The sequence below is a fragment of the Bos mutus genome, chromosome 6 (assembly GCF_027580195.1).
Source record: "Bos mutus isolate GX-2022 chromosome 6, NWIPB_WYAK_1.1, whole genome shotgun sequence".
NCBI classification, from domain to species: Eukaryota; Metazoa; Chordata; class Mammalia; order Artiodactyla; family Bovidae; genus Bos; species Bos mutus.
The window spans coordinates 68,732,085-68,750,327 of record NC_091622.1 but is presented as its reverse complement, the minus strand read 5'-3'; the positions used below and the strand labels follow the sequence as shown (position 1 = coordinate 68,750,327).

General features: G+C 38.0%; 1 protein-coding gene across 1 annotated transcript in view; it reads left to right on the top strand.

Annotated features, from left to right (window-relative positions):
* Positions 1 to 18,243, top strand: part of SCFD2 (sec1 family domain containing 2) — a 397,298-nt gene that overhangs the window by 150,539 nt on the left and 228,516 nt on the right. Inside the window, exon 5 of the mRNA XM_070372393.1 lies at positions 8,347 to 8,596. Within this exon, the coding sequence (XP_070228494.1) occupies positions 8,347 to 8,596 (250 nt within the window). The remainder of the gene's footprint in view (positions 1 to 8,346; positions 8,597 to 18,243) is intronic.

The following is an 18,243-nucleotide window of genomic DNA, read 5'->3' as shown; positions in this document are numbered from 1 at the left end:
TGGTCAATTAGAGCCAAAGAGGCAAAAGAAATGTGTGTATCATGTAAAAGCTTTATCTTGAAGACAATAGAAACCATGAAATATCTTGAAGGATATCAGATTTTTGGTTCAGAATGAGATAAGTCATGATTAGATCTATTTATTAGTCCTTGCAGCCTAGGTGGTAGAGGAAGGAATAGAGGAGATGGATATATAAAATTATCAGGCCTTGGTGGCTGATTTGATGTGGCAGGGACAAGGAAAACCCAAGTAGACCGCAAGTTTCAGTCTTGTTCAACTGGAATAGTGATGGTACCACACAGTCAGTATGGGTATAGACTGTATAGACTGCAGAACAGAATCCAGGGTAAAAATCTTCATTTCCGTTTTAGACAAGTTGAATTAAATTTACTAATAGATATATGAGAAGTTCATTTGTTGGCTGTATAGATAGGGAGCAAAGGAAAGAAATTTGGCTGAAGATGTAGATTTATGAGTTATATAAGTATTCTGATTAAGGTGACATATCAAGGAAATTCACAAATACAGTGACTCAGACAAAATTGTTTATTTCGCATATACCCTGCAGTCTAGAAATTGTTGAATAGTCCAGTCCAGATGCCACTCAAAATGTGGTCCACTGGCCAGCAGCATTATTATCACCTGACAATTCATTAGATGCGCAGAATCTTCAAGCCCTGTCCCCAAACCTAGTGAATTCACATCTGCATTTAACAAAAGCCCCAGGTAAGCCACATCCACATAATTTTGAGAAGCTCTGGTTTAAGGGATCGATGGTATATGAGAAGGGGAAAAGAGCACACAAAATTACAAATTTTTTTTTTTAGATGTGACGTCTTTAAACCAGTAGATATTAATTTTCACTATAGTAGAAATTAAAACAGAAAAGTTTAAAATGTTTATTTATCAATTCCTTTAAAAATAATAACAAACCTGTTACAAGTTAACATAAATGACGTATTTTATGAAAAATAGCAGTATTTACAAACCAAAAAAAAGTGAAAATGGCATTGGTTTATATTTTTGCAAATCTCTTAAATGTCTCCCTGAAGAGAAAAACAGCTGGATTCTTATATTTGCCTCCTCATTCAATATGCTGCCATATGTTGTTTTGGTTGAAGCATTTGAAGAAAATCCAGCTTCATGCAGATACATAGTTGAAAAAGGCAGGAACATTTTGATTTCCTTTTCAGATGTTTGCAGATACTATGTTTTGATACCATACCTTGACACTGCAAGTAGTAATTTCTTAAAGGTATGCTGTAATATGGGATTGGAAATCATATCAATGAGCTTTCTGTACTCTTTTACGTTAGAACCCACTCATCTATCCTGCATTGTGGATCAATCTTTTGCCTATGCCTGATTTTCTTATATCATGCATGGGTCATTTGGAAAATACTGACTCACTGAGGTATGCAGATCTTTTCAAATGTTGACACATTTCATCATTCAATTCAAAGAAAAAAGTCACATTTTTAATGTCATACTAGATCTCATAAAAAAGGTCTTTAAGTACTTAGAATCTGACAGTGAGAGATACAAGTTTTCAAAAAAAAATATATATATATATATATATTTTTTTTTTTTTTTAACTTAAAAGCCAGAATTTTATCATTGGCAATAAATATGTCAGTTGTTTTCCTGGAAGAAACAGGCTCAGTTTGTTCATTTTTGAGAAAAAGTTTGTCAAGTACCCAAATTTTAATTATAATTTCTCTATCTGAAATTTTTTTCAAGTAATGATGGTATTCATGAGAGAAACAGTTAATTTGGCTTATGATTCAAACACTTGCACAAATGGTTTTCCTCAGAATAGCCATGACATGAAAAGATGCTTGTTCCTTGGAAGAAAAGGTATGACAAACTTACTGTATTAAAAAGCAGAAACATCTCTGTGCCAGCAAAGCCCTGTATAGTCAAAGCTATAGTTTTTCCAGCAGTCATGTATGGATGTGAGAGTTGGACCATAAAGAAGGCTGAATGCCGTAGAGTTGATACTTTTGAAGTATGGTGCTAGATAGGACTCTTGAGAGTCCCTTGGACAGCCAGGAGATCAAACCAGTCAATCTTAAAGGAAATCAATCCTGAATATTCATTGGAAGGACTGATGCTAAAGGTGAAGTGCCAATACTTTGGCCACTTGATGCAAAGAGCCAACTCATTGGAAAAGACCCTGGTGTTGGGAAAGGTTGAAGGCAGGAGAAGAAGGGGTTAATGATGGTTGAATGGCATCATCGACGCAGTGGACATGAGTTTGAGCAAACTCCAAGAGATAGTGAAGGACAGGGAAGTCTGGTGTGCTGTAGTCCCTGGGGTCGCAAAGAGTCAGACAGGACTGAGCGACTGAACAACAACAAAATAATGTAGGTTAATCTCCTCATCTCAGGGTCTATAACCTTAATCACATCTACGAAGTCCCTTTTGTCATATAACGTAACATGTATGGTTCTGGGGACAGGAGTGTGGGTCTCTTTGGGGAGGTGCATTATTTTGCCTACCATGCACTAGTGTGTATTAAATATTTGTTGAAGGGATGAACAAAGGATCCTAACCCATCACTCATTTCTCAGAGCTTTGCTCTGCCATGATATTAGGTGTTGATTGTTTAAGACTCAGTTGAGGTACCACCTCTTCAAAGATGTAGGTGTTCCTCGGCTCTATTTCCGGAGTGAATGAATTCCTCTGCTAAAGCAGCAGCAGCATGACTGTTTACTCCTGTCCTCACTCTCCTGTAAGCTCCTTGTGTCTTGCTTTGTTCCTTGCATGCCTAGAGTAGAGCACAGTGTAGGGCACATAACATGTATACAATAAATATTTGTTGATGAATGCACAAGGGCAGCAATTAGTTATCCTTGTACACACCAAGTTACACTTTTGCGTTTTCCCTGGAGCATATAAAGCTTATCCCCTCCCCCAAAAAGCAGAGTGGCTTTAGTTATGGGGATTTAAGGCCTTGTGGCAAGTATTAATGCAAGAACGGCAAAGGCCATTAATACATATGGTATTTGGGGTCAGAAGGGCCTCACATACTCCCTCAGGCCCCACACTGGCACCATCTCTTGAGCCTGCACCCACTAACTGAGCGGAAGTTGCAGGAATTGCAGACGAGTTCTCAGCAGAGCAGCAGTTTAGATGGCTTAGTTTCCCTGAGAGTCCTCAGACTCACGCCCCAGAGGGGCAGGTGTGGAACCAGTGGTCTGCTCTGTAGCCATACCACACGTGGCCCGTTTGTACCTCACGCCTGCAGAGCTAGCCAGCAGAGACTGACTGACTTTGCAGAGGGATTTTAATTCAGCCCCCAACTTGGCTTTTCTAAAGACAACATACATTTTACAGAGCACCTTTTGTATAGAGTTACTGGGGACTCATTCAAGAATAACAGAAGTCCCAGTCTGCAGAATTTAAAAAAAAGAAAAATTTTTTTTTGGTCATTCCAGACACAGCTCCAGTCTTCCACCTCCCACCAGTAAGACCATTTATATAAAAATGAGTGAGAAATTTAATCCCTGGTACTTTATAAATAATCCATTTCCCCCCCTTTCTTTGTGGTTTACTCTGTATGTGCTTTTTTAATGGCAGCGTTTAATAATGTTTATATTGCCTTTAACCTTTGACTAATTTTGCAGTTAGGTTCCAAAATCTGGTTTCACATCCAGTGTGTGTAGGCTGCTGCTCCTTCCTTTGAGACTACTGGCTTCTTATTCCTGGAAGGTATTTCATTCCCTTCCCAAGCATCTTAATCACTTCTGCTGGGTAAAAAGGGTGTCCATGGGGTAGTAGGCAATAGTAGTAGTAGTGGGAGCTCTGTAGTCTGGTAGGTGGGCTAAGTCGCTTCAGTTGTGTCTGACTTTTTGCAACACTATGCACTGTATTCTGCCAGGCTCCTCTGTCCATGGGATTCTCCAGGCAGGAATACTGGAGTGGGTTGCCATGCTCTCCTCCAGGGGATCTTCCTCACACAGAGATTGAACCCGTGTCTCTTATGCCTCCTGCATTGGCAGGCAGGTTCTTTACCACCAGCACCACCTGGGAAGCCCTCTTCCTTATACAACGCTGAAATCAGTCTTCCTGGAATTTTCAGTCTGATAGAAAGAAGATCAGAATGTACCTGTCTTTGTCTCTTACTGTCCTTCCCTTCCCCTGTCTCCTCCCTCTCCCCTTCCTCTTCCCTTTCCAATAAATGTTTTCAGAATGGTTTTAGATTTATAGAAAAATTGCCAAGATAATATAGAGAATTTCTGTATACCCCTCACTTTACAGTATTGTGTATCCACAACCATTCGTCAAAATTCAGAAACCAACATTGGTACATTACTCTTAATTATAAATTCCAGACTTGGTCTGATTTCACTAGTTTTTCTCTAATGTCACTTTTCTGTTCCAGCATCCTATCCAGGACATCACATTACATTTAGTCATTATGTTTCCTTTGTTTCATGTAGTGTGTGATAGTTTTTTTTTTTGTTCTAATTTTCCATGCCTTGACAGTTTTGAGGGAGTACTGGTCAGGCATTTTGTAGAATGTCCCTCAGCATCTATCTGATGTTTTTGTCATGGGTTTATGGGTTTGGGAGAAGAATACTGCAAAAAATGAAGTGCTGTTCTTATCACATCATGTTAGGGACACATGATATCACTATGACATCACTGGTGACATTAACCTTGATTCTCTAAGATAAAGTCGCTCTTCCCTCCCTTTTCCATACATAATTTTTTAGAAGCAAGTCACTAAACATAGTGACTTAAGAGGTAGGGCAATTAAGTTCTACCTCTTGGAGGGGAAGTATCCTATATAGGTAAGTAATCTGGAATTATTTTGTTAAGGAAGGTTTGTGTCTTGTCCTGCATTTATTAATGTAGTCATTTATTCATATCAGTTTGGAGTGATGCATATTTACTTTATACTTTGGGTTATAATCCATTGCTACTTTAATTATTCTCTTGCTCAACTTGTTCCAGCTTTGGCCACTGGGAGGGCTTCCAGTTTTCTCTTGTGTCCTCTTCATGTGTCCCCATTTGTGTGTTTTCTGAGGATTTCCTTACTTTGTGGCCCTATAAGATATTCCAGGTTCTCCTTGTATTTCTCCTGCCCCAGCCCCAGCCATTCCAAGGATCTCTGGTTCCTATTATTGGAGAGTGAAATTAGAAACTAAGATCTGACCACTGGGGTGCCCATTGCTGCTGGGGTGTCACTACTTCCAGATCTTCTCAGTAGACAAAGTTAAATACATGCATGTATATCAGCCCATGTTACACATGTATGTGCAGTATTTCTGCATCTACATTTCTTCCGATAGTAAAGATTTTCCATTTTGAGTATTTATATTTTGTTGTGTAGCAGACAATGAGAATATGATTCACTCTATTCTACCATCACTGGTAATTTTTTTAAAGGAGTAAGAAAAAAGTAGAAATGTAGATCTTAGCATAACTATGACTTAAGAACTCAGTCATCCTCCTTTATCATTTCAGAGATAAAGACTTCCTAAGAAGTTTCAGATCAGATCAGATCAGATCAGTCACTCAGTCGTGTCCGACTCTTTGCAACCCCATGAATCGCAGCACACCAGGCCTCCCTGTCCATCACCAACTCCCGGAGTTCACTGAGACTCATGTCCATCGAGTCAGTGATGCCCTCCAGCCATCTCATCCTCTGTCGTCCCCTTCTCGTCCTGCCCCCAATCCCTTCCAGCATCAGAGTCTTTTCCAATGAGTCAACTCTTCGCATGAGGTGGCCAGAGTACTGGAGTTTCAGCTTTAGCATCATTCCTTCCAAAGAAATCCCAGGGCTGATCTCCTTCAGAATGGATTGGTTGGATCTCCTTGAGGTCCAAAAAAGTTAAGAGACTAGTTAGTGGAATAGTCAGAAGTGGATTCTGGATATTTGAAATGAAATCTCTTTATTTCCACCATATCTAATGCCTCTGTAAGACTGATTAGTATTCTTGGCTTTGTTTTCAACTCAGTTATTAACTACTTGGAATGCATTAATAAACATTTTAGAGTTGGTGTGCACAAGCATGACCAGGCAATCCGAAGTCCACCACAGTATCACTGAGGAGGGATTGTGCTCTCCAGTGGCAGGTGTGTGTGTGTGTGTGTGTATTCAGTTGCTTAGTCATGTCCAACTCTTTGTGACCCCGTGGACTGTAGCCCACCAGGCTCCTCTGTCCATGGGATTTCCCAGGCAAGAATACTGGGGTGGGTTGCCATTTCCTCCTGCAGGGTATCTTCCCAACCCAGGAATCAGACCCACCTCTGCTGTGTCTCCTGCATTGCAGGCGGATTCTTTACCACTGAGCCACAGGGGCATATCTTAGATCAATGACTCGAAAATGATGCTATGATGGCTGGATGTTAGTGAGTGAATCTTATCAAATCATTATGATGATTACCCTGCCCCATTTTACTTTTTATAACTATCTCCAAAAAAGTCTTTTTTTGCTCTGGGAAGAGAATCACAGGGCTCCTACAGGACAGATACTTGATGTGTACACCTGCTTTTTAGAAGTGAGTCATAAAGCGATAAAGGAATCTGCTTAATGACATCCAGGAGTTGGTGATAGGGTAAAAAGTAAGAAACGAGAACTGTAGCCCCCACAGCCCCTCTTTTAACACTCAGCTCCTTTCTTCTAAATTGCTTTTGACAACATGTAAAGCAAAGGACAAACTCTTGAAAGTTCCTCTCAAGAGATTCCCAAGGCTATAGGACAGCCCTAGGATGCCTTCAAACCTTTCAGCCATGTCCTTTGAGACGTGGCTATGTTTATACTTGGTAAACCACGTCTTGTTACCACGTAACAGTAAAAGCTCCATTCTGTTCTTTTCCAGTTGTGCTTTTATCCATTTCATTTTGGTTTTGGTACATTGTGAACATCCAGGATTTTTAGTGGAAATAAAAACAGCTGTTTCTCATGTACCAAAGAATTTAATTGTGAACTTTAACCTTGAGATAATATATCCAAATTTTCCCAGGTGTAGGAATGACTTGACTAGAAAAGCTCATTTTGGGTAGTCATTCCAATAACAACCAAATTCAGCTGCTTACTGTCAACTTCATTAAGAGATAGAGAGTTTCTATAGGTCTTTCTTTATTTCAATACTCCCTTCTTAACATGGCTTTTCCTCTTTAAAATAGTGCATATTTACCTACATAAACAAACACAACCTGAAGTCCCATCTTTCATTCCGGCTTTATTTTTCTCCATAGCTCTTACCAACATTCAGTATGCTATATATTTTACTTCTTTAGCTTTTTGTCCGTTTTCCCCCACTAAAATGTAAACTCTATGAGAACAGAGGATTTGTTTTGTTCGCTGCTATATTCCCCAGACCCAGAGTAGTACTTGGAACATAGTAGATGCTCAGGGAATGCTTCAAAATGAATCATGTGAAAGTTGCAAGTTCTGATTATTTAGCTCCTGATTTTAATATAAATGCAAATAGTTGAACTTTATTTTATAGGGTTATTTTACATTGTAAGTAAAATTAAATCACCATGTAAGTTGGGGATTTGTCTATTCACCAAAAACCTCAGAATTTGTACAAGCAGTGAGCATAGTGCCTTGGAAATTATGCAACTCGCTCAGTACTACGATGCTATCATCACTTGAAAGGAATTTTGAAATTCTCTGCTAAATATCACTCAGGAACTTGAAATATCTAAAAGCACAGTTTTTTTTTTTAAGTTTAAAGGTGAATCAATTCAGTTCAGTCACTCAGCCATGTCCAATTCTTTGTGACCCCATGGACTGCAGCATGCCAGGCCTCCCTGTCCATCATCATACCTTCAGACTAACCCCAAAATATCTTGAGGTGTCATTACCCACTTTGACCAGATTTAGCAGAAAATGACTTTTCATTGTTATTAAAAAAAAATTTATTCTGACTCATATTTGCCAACTTAAAGAATATTAAAAAGAATATGCTATAAAATCCAAAGTAATTCCTCTGAAGGAGTGTCAGCATTCATTTGTATACATAGGTGCTGGCATGTTTTTATTTTTAATCATATTACTTTACAGATATTTACATTTTCCAGTGTCTGAAGTACTTACACTTTTATTTTTAGAATACATGGGCTCTTATTTGTTTAAGAAATATGTAAGATAATACAAAAGGGTATGCAACTTGACCAGCCTTTTGATGAACTAGATCTTTCAAAAACATAGCTCTAACGCCAAATTTCCTGCAGTATTCTCTCCAGGACAAGAAACAAATAAAAAACCCATCTAGTCAGTGACCATCACAGACTTGTTTGCATGCTATCCTCGGACTCATGTAGTGCATAAATTACACCTTTGTACAGATTGACGTATGTCCTATTCCCCCCTTTTATTTCAGAACATTGGGGAATCGACAATGTCTGTTGTGTTAAATCAGCTGCTGCCCATGATTAAGCCTTTGAACCAGAGGACCAGTGATGACTACAGCCCCGAAGAGCTGCTGGTCCTCCTGCTATATATTTATTCTGTCGGTGGAGAGTTCTCAGTGGACAAAGACCTGGGTGAAGGTGAAGAAAAAGTAAAGAAAGCATTGGCTCAGGTCTTTTGTGAGGAGTCTGAATTGTCACCTTTGCTGCGGAAAATCACAGGTAAGTGTTTAACAAAAATAGAGGACGTATGCATCACTGATACAGAAAGCAGGTTTTAAAATAAAGGCATTTTGGAAAGAGGGTGAACTATCTTCATTGGAGTTGTTTAGGATTTCATGAGGCCTGATGAATTCTAGTCGGCTTTTAGGATTAGAAGTTTTTATTGCAGTAAATTTTTTTTCCAACTGTGGTAGTAAAATGGCCTTCTAGTTGCTTTTTTAGAATTCATAGTCTTAGAACCTAAATCTTGTTAAAACAGCAAAATTCTCACAAGATGTAATATCTTTAAGAAAAAATAAAATATGGTACATCCTATTCAAAAGGTTTCTGATGACGTATTCTCTTTGAGATTGTCTTTGCAAACTTTAGAAAAAGCAAACCCGTTTCCCTAAGATACTATACAATGTTATAGGATGAAAATTGACATTTTCAAGAATAGTTTTATATTTTGACTTCCATTTTTCATTTTAAATCTGAGTTAATTGATAGTATCCAAAATAATACCCAAATATCCCAGTGAAGTAGGCTGTGCTGATTTGGGGAAAATATTTAATTAAAAGTCATAAAATCTAACCATTTTCATTTCTAATAAGAACTGTGATATAACTTATGAAAGCCCAACTTAAGGAGATAATCAGTTGTATTGTTTCATATCAAATTCAATGTTATTTATATTTTGTGTAAAACTTATTGCCAGTAGTATGGATTGAGCCTAAGTCTGTTTGAGAGTGAGAAGTTATTAAAGCTTACATGTGAAACTTAAATACTTTATAAAAACAGACCAAGTTGCCATTCATTCTTGAGTGTATGTGCGTGGGGGTGTGTTTAGACCTTTCCACTGGGGAAGGCTCAACTAGGTAGGTCTCTAAGGTATCTCCCGACCTTTCCCCTGTCCCCTGTCTTGCCTCCCTGGCTGGGGAGCTTGCTCAGAAGTAAGCTGTGTTGCTGTCCACCTGGATGTCCTGTGCATATGTGCTTTCCTTTGTGCCCCACTGCTGGCCTTTCCTATGTCTGGTCCTGGAAAATGAAACCCTGATGAGATGGAAACTGAATGAGGTTCCCATAGAAGTGAAGCATTTCCTTGCTCAGTACAGAACCTGCTTGCCAACATAAAATCTACATAAGGAAAATGTGTGGGAGCTGTTCCCATTTCATTAAGGTACAGCGCTGTGTGTGATTCCATGTGTGTGTGTGGTTATAAATGAATATTGACTTAGAAAGGCTTCATACGGTTTGTATAAAGCTTAGAACAGTGATTTGATTCAAAGTCGATTTGAATGCTAGGAGAGTGTAATTTGATGTTATTCTTAACACACACAGTTCCAGAAACAGACAACAAGCATGGTATGTTTTAGTGAGGGTGTTTGGCTAGCTTTTCTGCAGCACTAGTGAGTTACTGTATTATTTTGGGAATTAAGGTCAAGCAGTCAGAGTGTTCATTTGATATTTGCTCAAGGTGTTTATTGACCCAGAATTTCATTCTTTATTAGTTTCTCTGTTTTTGATTGCTCAGGATATTGCATTTTCTTGCTTATAAATGTGATTTCACGATTAAAAACACTTCTGTACATTTGTATTTATATATCAGGAAAATTTGTAAGCTTAGCAGTTGAAGGTGAAAAAAAGAATCTATGAAAGTTTTAGTGCAGTTTTAAACTTTTGAGACATCTTTTTTTTTTAATTAATTTATTTTAATTGGAGGCTAATTACTTTACAATATTGTGGTGGTTCTTGCTATACATTGACATGAATCAGCCATGGGTGTACATGTGACATCTTGTTTTATAATACAAAGTATACATTCCTACCCAGATTAACTTTGGATGTGCAATTTAAATAGATGAATAAGATGTGCTGTTTAAACTTGATGTAAGTTAACTTGCCAGTGGAACATGCGTGCCTTGGTCAACTTCTGTGGACACAAAAAGGACTTGCTTTCTGAAGATAGACTTTTACTTGGCCAGTATAGATATGCCTCTTATTAAGTATGTTGAAATGGCACATGGCCTGAGGAGTCGGGTTTATGTTTACACTTAGCTGCTGAAGAGAATGTTTAACCTACATCTCAAGATAAGGAGTAATGGGATGGTGTTGAGGCAGGGGTGATTCAGTCTTGAATCAGTACAAGGCATGCCCAGTATGTACCGGAAGAACTGAATTGTTTTCCAAATGTGCTTAGCCTATCATGGAACTAGGTTAGTCTGGCCCACAGTGTTGCACTTAACATTATTCCAACTTTTAGTCTTGACTTACTTGTTACTGGGTGGCAGAAATTATTTTATGTCTTCTGCACATTTGTGGTTGATGAGATTTAGAAGTATTATTGAAAATAAGCATGTAATCAATATAAGAATTGTGCTTTTCATATAATGTTGTAATTTTACTAATCTTAACTATTGATAGAATCAAGAAAGCAATACTTTCTAAAGTAAAGTTCAATACTGGACTAAAGACGAATCATGTTATCATCACACAACTGCTAAGTGATAAAACCAGGACTTGAGCCCAGGTGTTCTGAGTCTGGAGCCCATGTCTTTAATCATGAGACCTAAAGCTGACACAAATTCATTTCCATAACCATTGAATATTGTATTCTATAACTTATGCTTGCTTACATTTATTGTTTTATGCCATGCATGCTCATTTTCTGAACAGTGAATAATATTTGGTTGATATTGTAGATATTACTTGTGTTTTTGAATCTATCTGTAAAGATCCTTTCTCCAGGGGATCTTCCCAACCCAGGGATCAAACCCAGGTCTCCCACATTATAGGTGGAGTCTTTACCAGCTGAGCCACAAGGGAAGCCCATGAATACTGTAGTGGGTAGCCTATCCCTCCTCCAGCTTATCTTCCCGACCCAGGAATCGAACCAGGGCCTCCTGCATTGCAGGCGGTTTCTTTACCAACTGAGCTATCAGGGAAGCCCAATAGCGACTTACAGATGTTTCCTTGTACTGTCCTGTTTTGGTACATGTATCCTCTTTGTTTCTGCATTGCTATAAAGAAATTAAAATATTTTTTCTAGTCATTGAAATCTGTTGGTTGTCTAGCTTTCTAAAACAGGAGTAGCAAAGTTAAATTCTTTTTGTTTCAGTAGTATCTCTTGACAATAATTGTGCTGTGTTTAAAATGCATATTTCCTTTTATATGTTAAAAATGTAATTTACTTTTGACAGTGTCTTTTACCTCTATTCTTCCCTTTTATGGAAAGGGCAATGAGAAATTGTGATTGGAAAAACAAAACAAAATTTAAGATGGTCAACGGCAGCTATTATTTTCTTTTTAATAGGTACTCTTGGGGAAAATGGTGGGCAAAAACTCTTTTCTATTCACACAAAATAACAAGGGTTGACTCTTGGGTGTCAGGGATGGGAGCTGTAAAAAGAAAATTGATATGGCCTAAATGTGTCATTTAGTGTTGTGCTTTCTCAGTCTTGCTAAGTTCAAAGAAAATATCGGTTTCTATATATGTTAGTGTTTGCATGGCAGTCACAAGAGAAAACAAAGGAAAACCATTTGAACTTTCTTCAGAGTATGAAATCAAAAGACTGATTTTAAAGATCTGTGCAAACTTGGACTATCCTCATACAGGGAGGTATATCAGAAAAGTGTAGACTTAGAACAGAAATCCTTAACTCAGAAGTCCTGGCTGTGTCATTTCCTCTCAGTGTGTGTTAGTGGGCAAATCAATGTCTCTGAACTTTGATAATAAATACAAACACTCTATTGACCACTCATGGTTTTGCTGAGAATAAAACGATGTTATATGTATGAGCTAATTTTTGATCCATTTACTATTGTAATAGGTAATTTTTTCCCATTGCTGTTATTATTTTGCGAGCATCTAGCTATCATATAGGACAGTGCTTCTTAGCCTTTTCACATTGAGATGCATTCAAACAATGAGAATACTTGCGTAGCCTCCCATGGTGAGTGGACAGGCTATTGTGGTGGGAGGAAACCAGCAGCAGGGGCTCTGATCACTTCTGGCCCTACCCTATTGACTTGTGACCTGAAGTGAAGGAGCAGCTTGTCACACCTGTAAACTATTAAGGGCAAATCAATGCACTAAGGTGTGTTGGTCAGAAGGCTCTGGAGTCAGGAAACAAAGAAAAACAAAACTTGCATATATAGTTTTTGACACCAGAACTCTTGGAAAAAAAAATTTTTTGGTAAGCAATTTTTATATTAATCAATTTATTTTCCTGAATTTTTATATTTCCTGTCTTTAATTTTTCCATGTCTTTAAAGGGGCTAGATCTATTTATTAAGGTTCAGTGTAATGCTAGGGAATGAAAGATTCAAAATATCTAAAAACTGTGCTTCCAGAGAGAAGCATGATAATACCATGGAAACTGTGACTTACATTTATTTCTTAGATTCTTATTTTAGTTCCTGTTGATAATTTGGGATTATCAATTTCTGTATTCTTGTATTAGGATTGTACCTGGTTATAGGTGATGGAAAATTTACCAGATTAGCTTAAATAATAAATAAAAATAAACAGGTTTTTTTTTTCCACAGCAGGAAGTCAGAAACAGGCAGCAGAACTCACACTCTTTTTGGCTTCCTTCTCCTTTTTTTCTGTCATCATGGTCATGAGGTGGATACTCCTCTTCCATATGTTATATCCATGCTTCGGGCAAGGAGGGAGGAAGGATGAAAGGAAAAGGAATATGCTAGTGAAATCTGCCCTTTTTTCTTCGTACAGGAAAACCACAACTTTCTGGAAGTCCTACCAGAAGACTTGTAATCATTTGCCTATGAAGTTGGCTCATTTTCTAAAACGCTGCATGAGTCAAGGGATCTTACTGAGAGGCAGGATTCAGCCTGTAGGCTTACAGGTTGCAGTCTTTATATATATATATATTTTGGGATTTTAGTATCCAGTATGCAGGTTGCGATCTTTAGACTAAGTACTACTTAAGGTATTGACTATTATAGAGAAAAGCTTTTGAATCTCTAATACTAGAAATCTGAAAGATCTCTAGGCAGTGAAATTATACACTACAGATCTCATGAACTCCTTTTTTGACTTTTTTTTTTTTAACTAAAAGAAAAATCACATTCGTTTACATTTTAATCTGCCGTGAGTTCACCAGTGAAGTAGCATAGGTTTTCCTTCCAAATCCATACTGTAAAGATACCATCTAAGTGGAAGTCGACCTCCCACAGAACTCTGACTATTGGATGGAAAATGCAAGGAAGCAATTTGGGGCTTAATATTAGGAAGACATATCAAGAAAATAAAGCCAGCCAGAAAGTCTGACTCACTCCCACGAGAAGAGCTTCCCAGCACAAAAGGCTGACACCAGAACTTGAGCATCAGTAAGAATTTTACCAAGATATTTTAGGACTTGAAAATGTTACGAAAAGTCAGTTTTGTGGAAGGGATGGTGCCTAAGTTTTCCTCAATTTCTGGGAAGATGATACTTTCCTAGCAAGGTCTTTAGTCATGCTACCTTTCCTATGTAGTTCCCCAAACCTCGATATAAAATAATGGCAGGATTCCTGTTACTCTCACTGGAATAATCAGAACTTCACACTGATTGGAATAAAATGTATAAATTACCTTCGTGATGGACCATGATTTTTTAAATCATCTTCAACTTTTTTAAGAGATCTTGTTTCCTGAGTTTTTTTCTTCTCTGTTCGTCCTCACTTGCCTATTGTCCCATTTAAGATTAACCATGGATGACAGATGAGGAAAGGCTGAAGGTAAGAACAGTCTAGAGAGCTCTCATCCGGCATCCACTTGTGTTCTCTAATGGGAATCTAAGAGAGGACTTCGAATGAGGAAGGAGCTGAGGATTTGTTTTCAGTGGGTTGTAGAAGGCAGCTTTCTTTCAGGTCTGCTTGCCAATGGAAAGCATATATATGCTCCTGTCCTTAGCAAAACAAAGCCGCATTCTACAACCAAAAGTGAAAATCTATTTGCAATGATTTGTATATGACAGCTTTTCTCTTTTGAAAAAGTTCAGGTAAACATAGACCATATAAAATTATTATTGCCATTCATGGCTGATACTTTATTATGAAAACTTTCATCTCCATCAGCATAAGACATAGACATTTTATTATGTTAATAGAGGTATATCTTTCAAACAAGGCATTTTTCATTATTGGTCAAGTACTTTTCCTAGCCTTGTAGAAAGTCAGTCTTTGTAAAATACGAAGTACTTCCCAACAGAGGACTGTAAAAGACGAGGTAATGAGAACTTCTCCGCTTTTGTGCTTCCTTTCCCTATCACGTCTGCATTCTTTCCTCGTTTCACAGCTTCCCCTCAGTAATTCATCAAATTTCAAAATATACGTTTCTGTAGATTTCTACTCTTAAGGGCACTATTTCAATTGAAAAACAGTTTTCAAGATTTCAGATATCTTTCCCTTGAAAAGTTGTTCCTTGGACCTTGAGCATTGCAATGATAAGGATGTTGCCGTGGTAACTAGCTGAGTGATCCTGAAAGTTCATTGCCAGCTTAAATGTTACCCACAGTTGAATGAAAACTTGAGCTCATTACAGTAGGTGACAGTTTACAAAACCATGACTGCAGAATCCACTACTCACTCAGCTGAAAGACTTCAGGATACAGGGGAAAATTCATTTCAGAAAAGATTCTGCTTCATCTCTTGCTTCTAATTTATGGAGTCTCAGTTATTGTGGCATTCCGGCATTAGACTTTTCATCAAGGCATGTACCTTCATTTCTAGTGTTTCAGATTTCTTGTTTCAGGGCACCAAAACAAAACAAAACAGCTTTTTAAGACTGTTGTTTTCCATTATGATTTGTAACAGTGTTTGGTATAATAGGGTCTATTTTTCCTCTTGATTTCTAAGATTTCTGCTGGAAACTCTGATGAAGAACATATGTCTGCCCTAAATCACTCCCATGAGAAATGTTGGAACTGTTACATTTAGTTTTACTGTCCAACATATTAAAATAGTTAACTGCAGCACGTATTACAAAATGGCTATATCAACTGAAGTTTACAATGTTTAGTTCATATTTAAAATACATCACAAGCTGTGTAGAAAAATATTTAGAGCTGCCTATTAAGGTAGCTAACTAGTTAAGTAATTTTGCAAAAATATTAAGGGATCACTACAAATTACTTTCTCAAGTACTTAATTTTTTCATGCCAGATCATAAAAAATGATCATTCTTAATTAAGACAATGGAACAGATCTTCTTGCAGTGGTATTTATATATGCACAAAGGCATGAGACAGACTGTCTAAATCATTAATTTTTATGTCTGCTCATGATGCCAATAGTAATAATTGTGTGTGTGACAGAGAGGTTAATAATTGCTGATTCTTATTAACTGCACATTAGATTATAAATTTCTTAGTCATGAAAGAGAACAAATGGAATGCATGGAATACAGTGTAGTTTTCTTAAACACATAGCTGTGGATCAGATGGGAGTGATTTGAGTGTTGTGGTCGAAAAGAGCACAGAGGAGAAGGGGACTAATGGTCATTCCTCAAAATCGTCATAGGTGTGTAACCTGAAAATAAGTCACTTAGCTTCCTCGTTGTAAAGTGAGAGTCTTATTAGGTGCGTCTTAGGTCTCTTCTTTCGCTGCCACTCTGGGGATCTAGCTTCATTTGTTTTTTATTTTTATCAGAGTCAGTGTACTCTAAACCAACTCCTCCTCAGTACCGTTGTCTTTGTCAGGCTATCACTGTCATCTCAAGAGGGAAGCAGTGGAGTCATTGACTCAACCTCCGCTCCGAGAGCTGTGGGCTCTCCCTGCGGCCGTGTCTGCTTCCTTTGAGCTGGCCTTCTCTGTTCACAGTTCTCCAGCAATGCTCACTGCGCTCCAGGCACACAGTGGCCCAGGGCCACTCCACCCCTGCCCACCCACTCATTCAGCTTGCTGATAACCAGGTTAACATTCTTAAGTTTAATTTTATATTTTAATATCTTTAAGGTTTTCCCTCCACTAGAAGAAAGTAGTCACCACTAGAAAGTAGTCATACTTTCTCTTTGTAGAAAACTTGGAAATGTAAAGAACAATGTAGAAGGCACATATAAATTTCATTTCATTGAATATTGATGAAAAACAGGTATTTGCCATTTGTATTTCATCTTCTGTGAATTGTCTGCTCATGGTCTTCTCCTTTTCTTCGGACTGAGTTATTAATTCTATTCTTGATGATTTTAAATCAGAGCACCTGTAGTATTAAGGTTATTAGTGCTCAGTCATATGTTTTGTTAACATGTCTTCCTGGTTGGTATTTGCCTTTCATGTTTGCTCAAACGGCAGGTCTGGGGATGGAGCTGTATTTAGGAATGAGGGTGCAGGGACTCTAGAGGTGCAGGATCAGAGGACTCTGATCATGATCAGGACGCTCTGCATCTTCCAAACTTCTCTTCCTCCTGAGTATTGGCCTCATTCTTTCCTGTCACACCTGCCTCCATGTGACCCCCTCATCCCTCTAAGGCATTCCTGGCCTCTGTCATTTCAGAACAGCAACTCAGGAAAAAGAGTTTTTGTTTTCAACCCTAAGACATGAAACTGACTGACTTCCAGTCTCCATTGCCAGGGGAATAGGGTTGTCTGTGGCCAGGATGAGTCTTGAGTTCATCACTGCGTTGGGGAGTAGGCAGGAGAGACGGGGGCAGGATTTGGAGAACTGGCAGTGGTCTGTGATCAACAGCCCAGCATGACCACTTACTGATAGAAGAGGGACTGGAGTGGTTCCACAAAGGAGGGGACACTGATGTACAAATGCTAGGCATGGCCATTGTGAAAACATTCACAAATAAACCAGTTTTCTTTCTTTATATCTAAAAAACGTATCTTATCTTCTCCCTCTTGAGTTTGGTACTTTGCCTGTAAATGGATGAAGATGTCACTGGCACCAGAATAATTGCTTCGGAGTAGGTGTTTATATGCCTAAAAATCATTGTCTGGAATTTTCACTAATGTTTTAGAAAACAGCATCAGAACAACTGGGGAAATTCTTAGACCTCAAACTGCTTTCACCATATAATTGCTGTCAACACTCAAGTAGCCATAATTGTGCCTGTCATGTATGGCTGTGTAATTAAATGTGATTCTTTGAATATAAGTATTAGCAGGGCAGTGATTATCATTTGGATGAATTTTAAAACTCCATTCATGTTTATACATTTCTTAAAATATTTATAATTGGATTTTTTCCCTGATTACAGAAATATACTTGTTCATTGTAGAGTATTTGGACTATCTTTTACTCTTTAATAAACACAGAATAAAATTTAAAGTTACCTATGAACCCACTACTGAGAGAAAACTACTGTTAGTATTTTGATATGTACTTGGTGACCTATTGGTAAGTAGAAATTCAAATCCCATATAAGCTTCCCAAGTAAAAGTGGCAGGTGAGATTTTTGTTTTAAATTTGTTTTGTAGTTTATCTGTCAAGGTCAGAGTGCCTAAAATAAAGGGGATCAGGAATAATGTCATATATGGCTTTTGAAACTAACATTGGCAAGGTAATTGTTGAGAATGTTGGTACTGAATTAATGTCCCGAGTTCTAGGAGACATTATCCCTCTAAAGTCAAATTACCCTTAATCAGAACATAAAGGAGAATAGGGGCTTCTCTGTCCACAGGATTTCCCAGGCAAGCAAACTGCTGTGGGTTGCCATTTC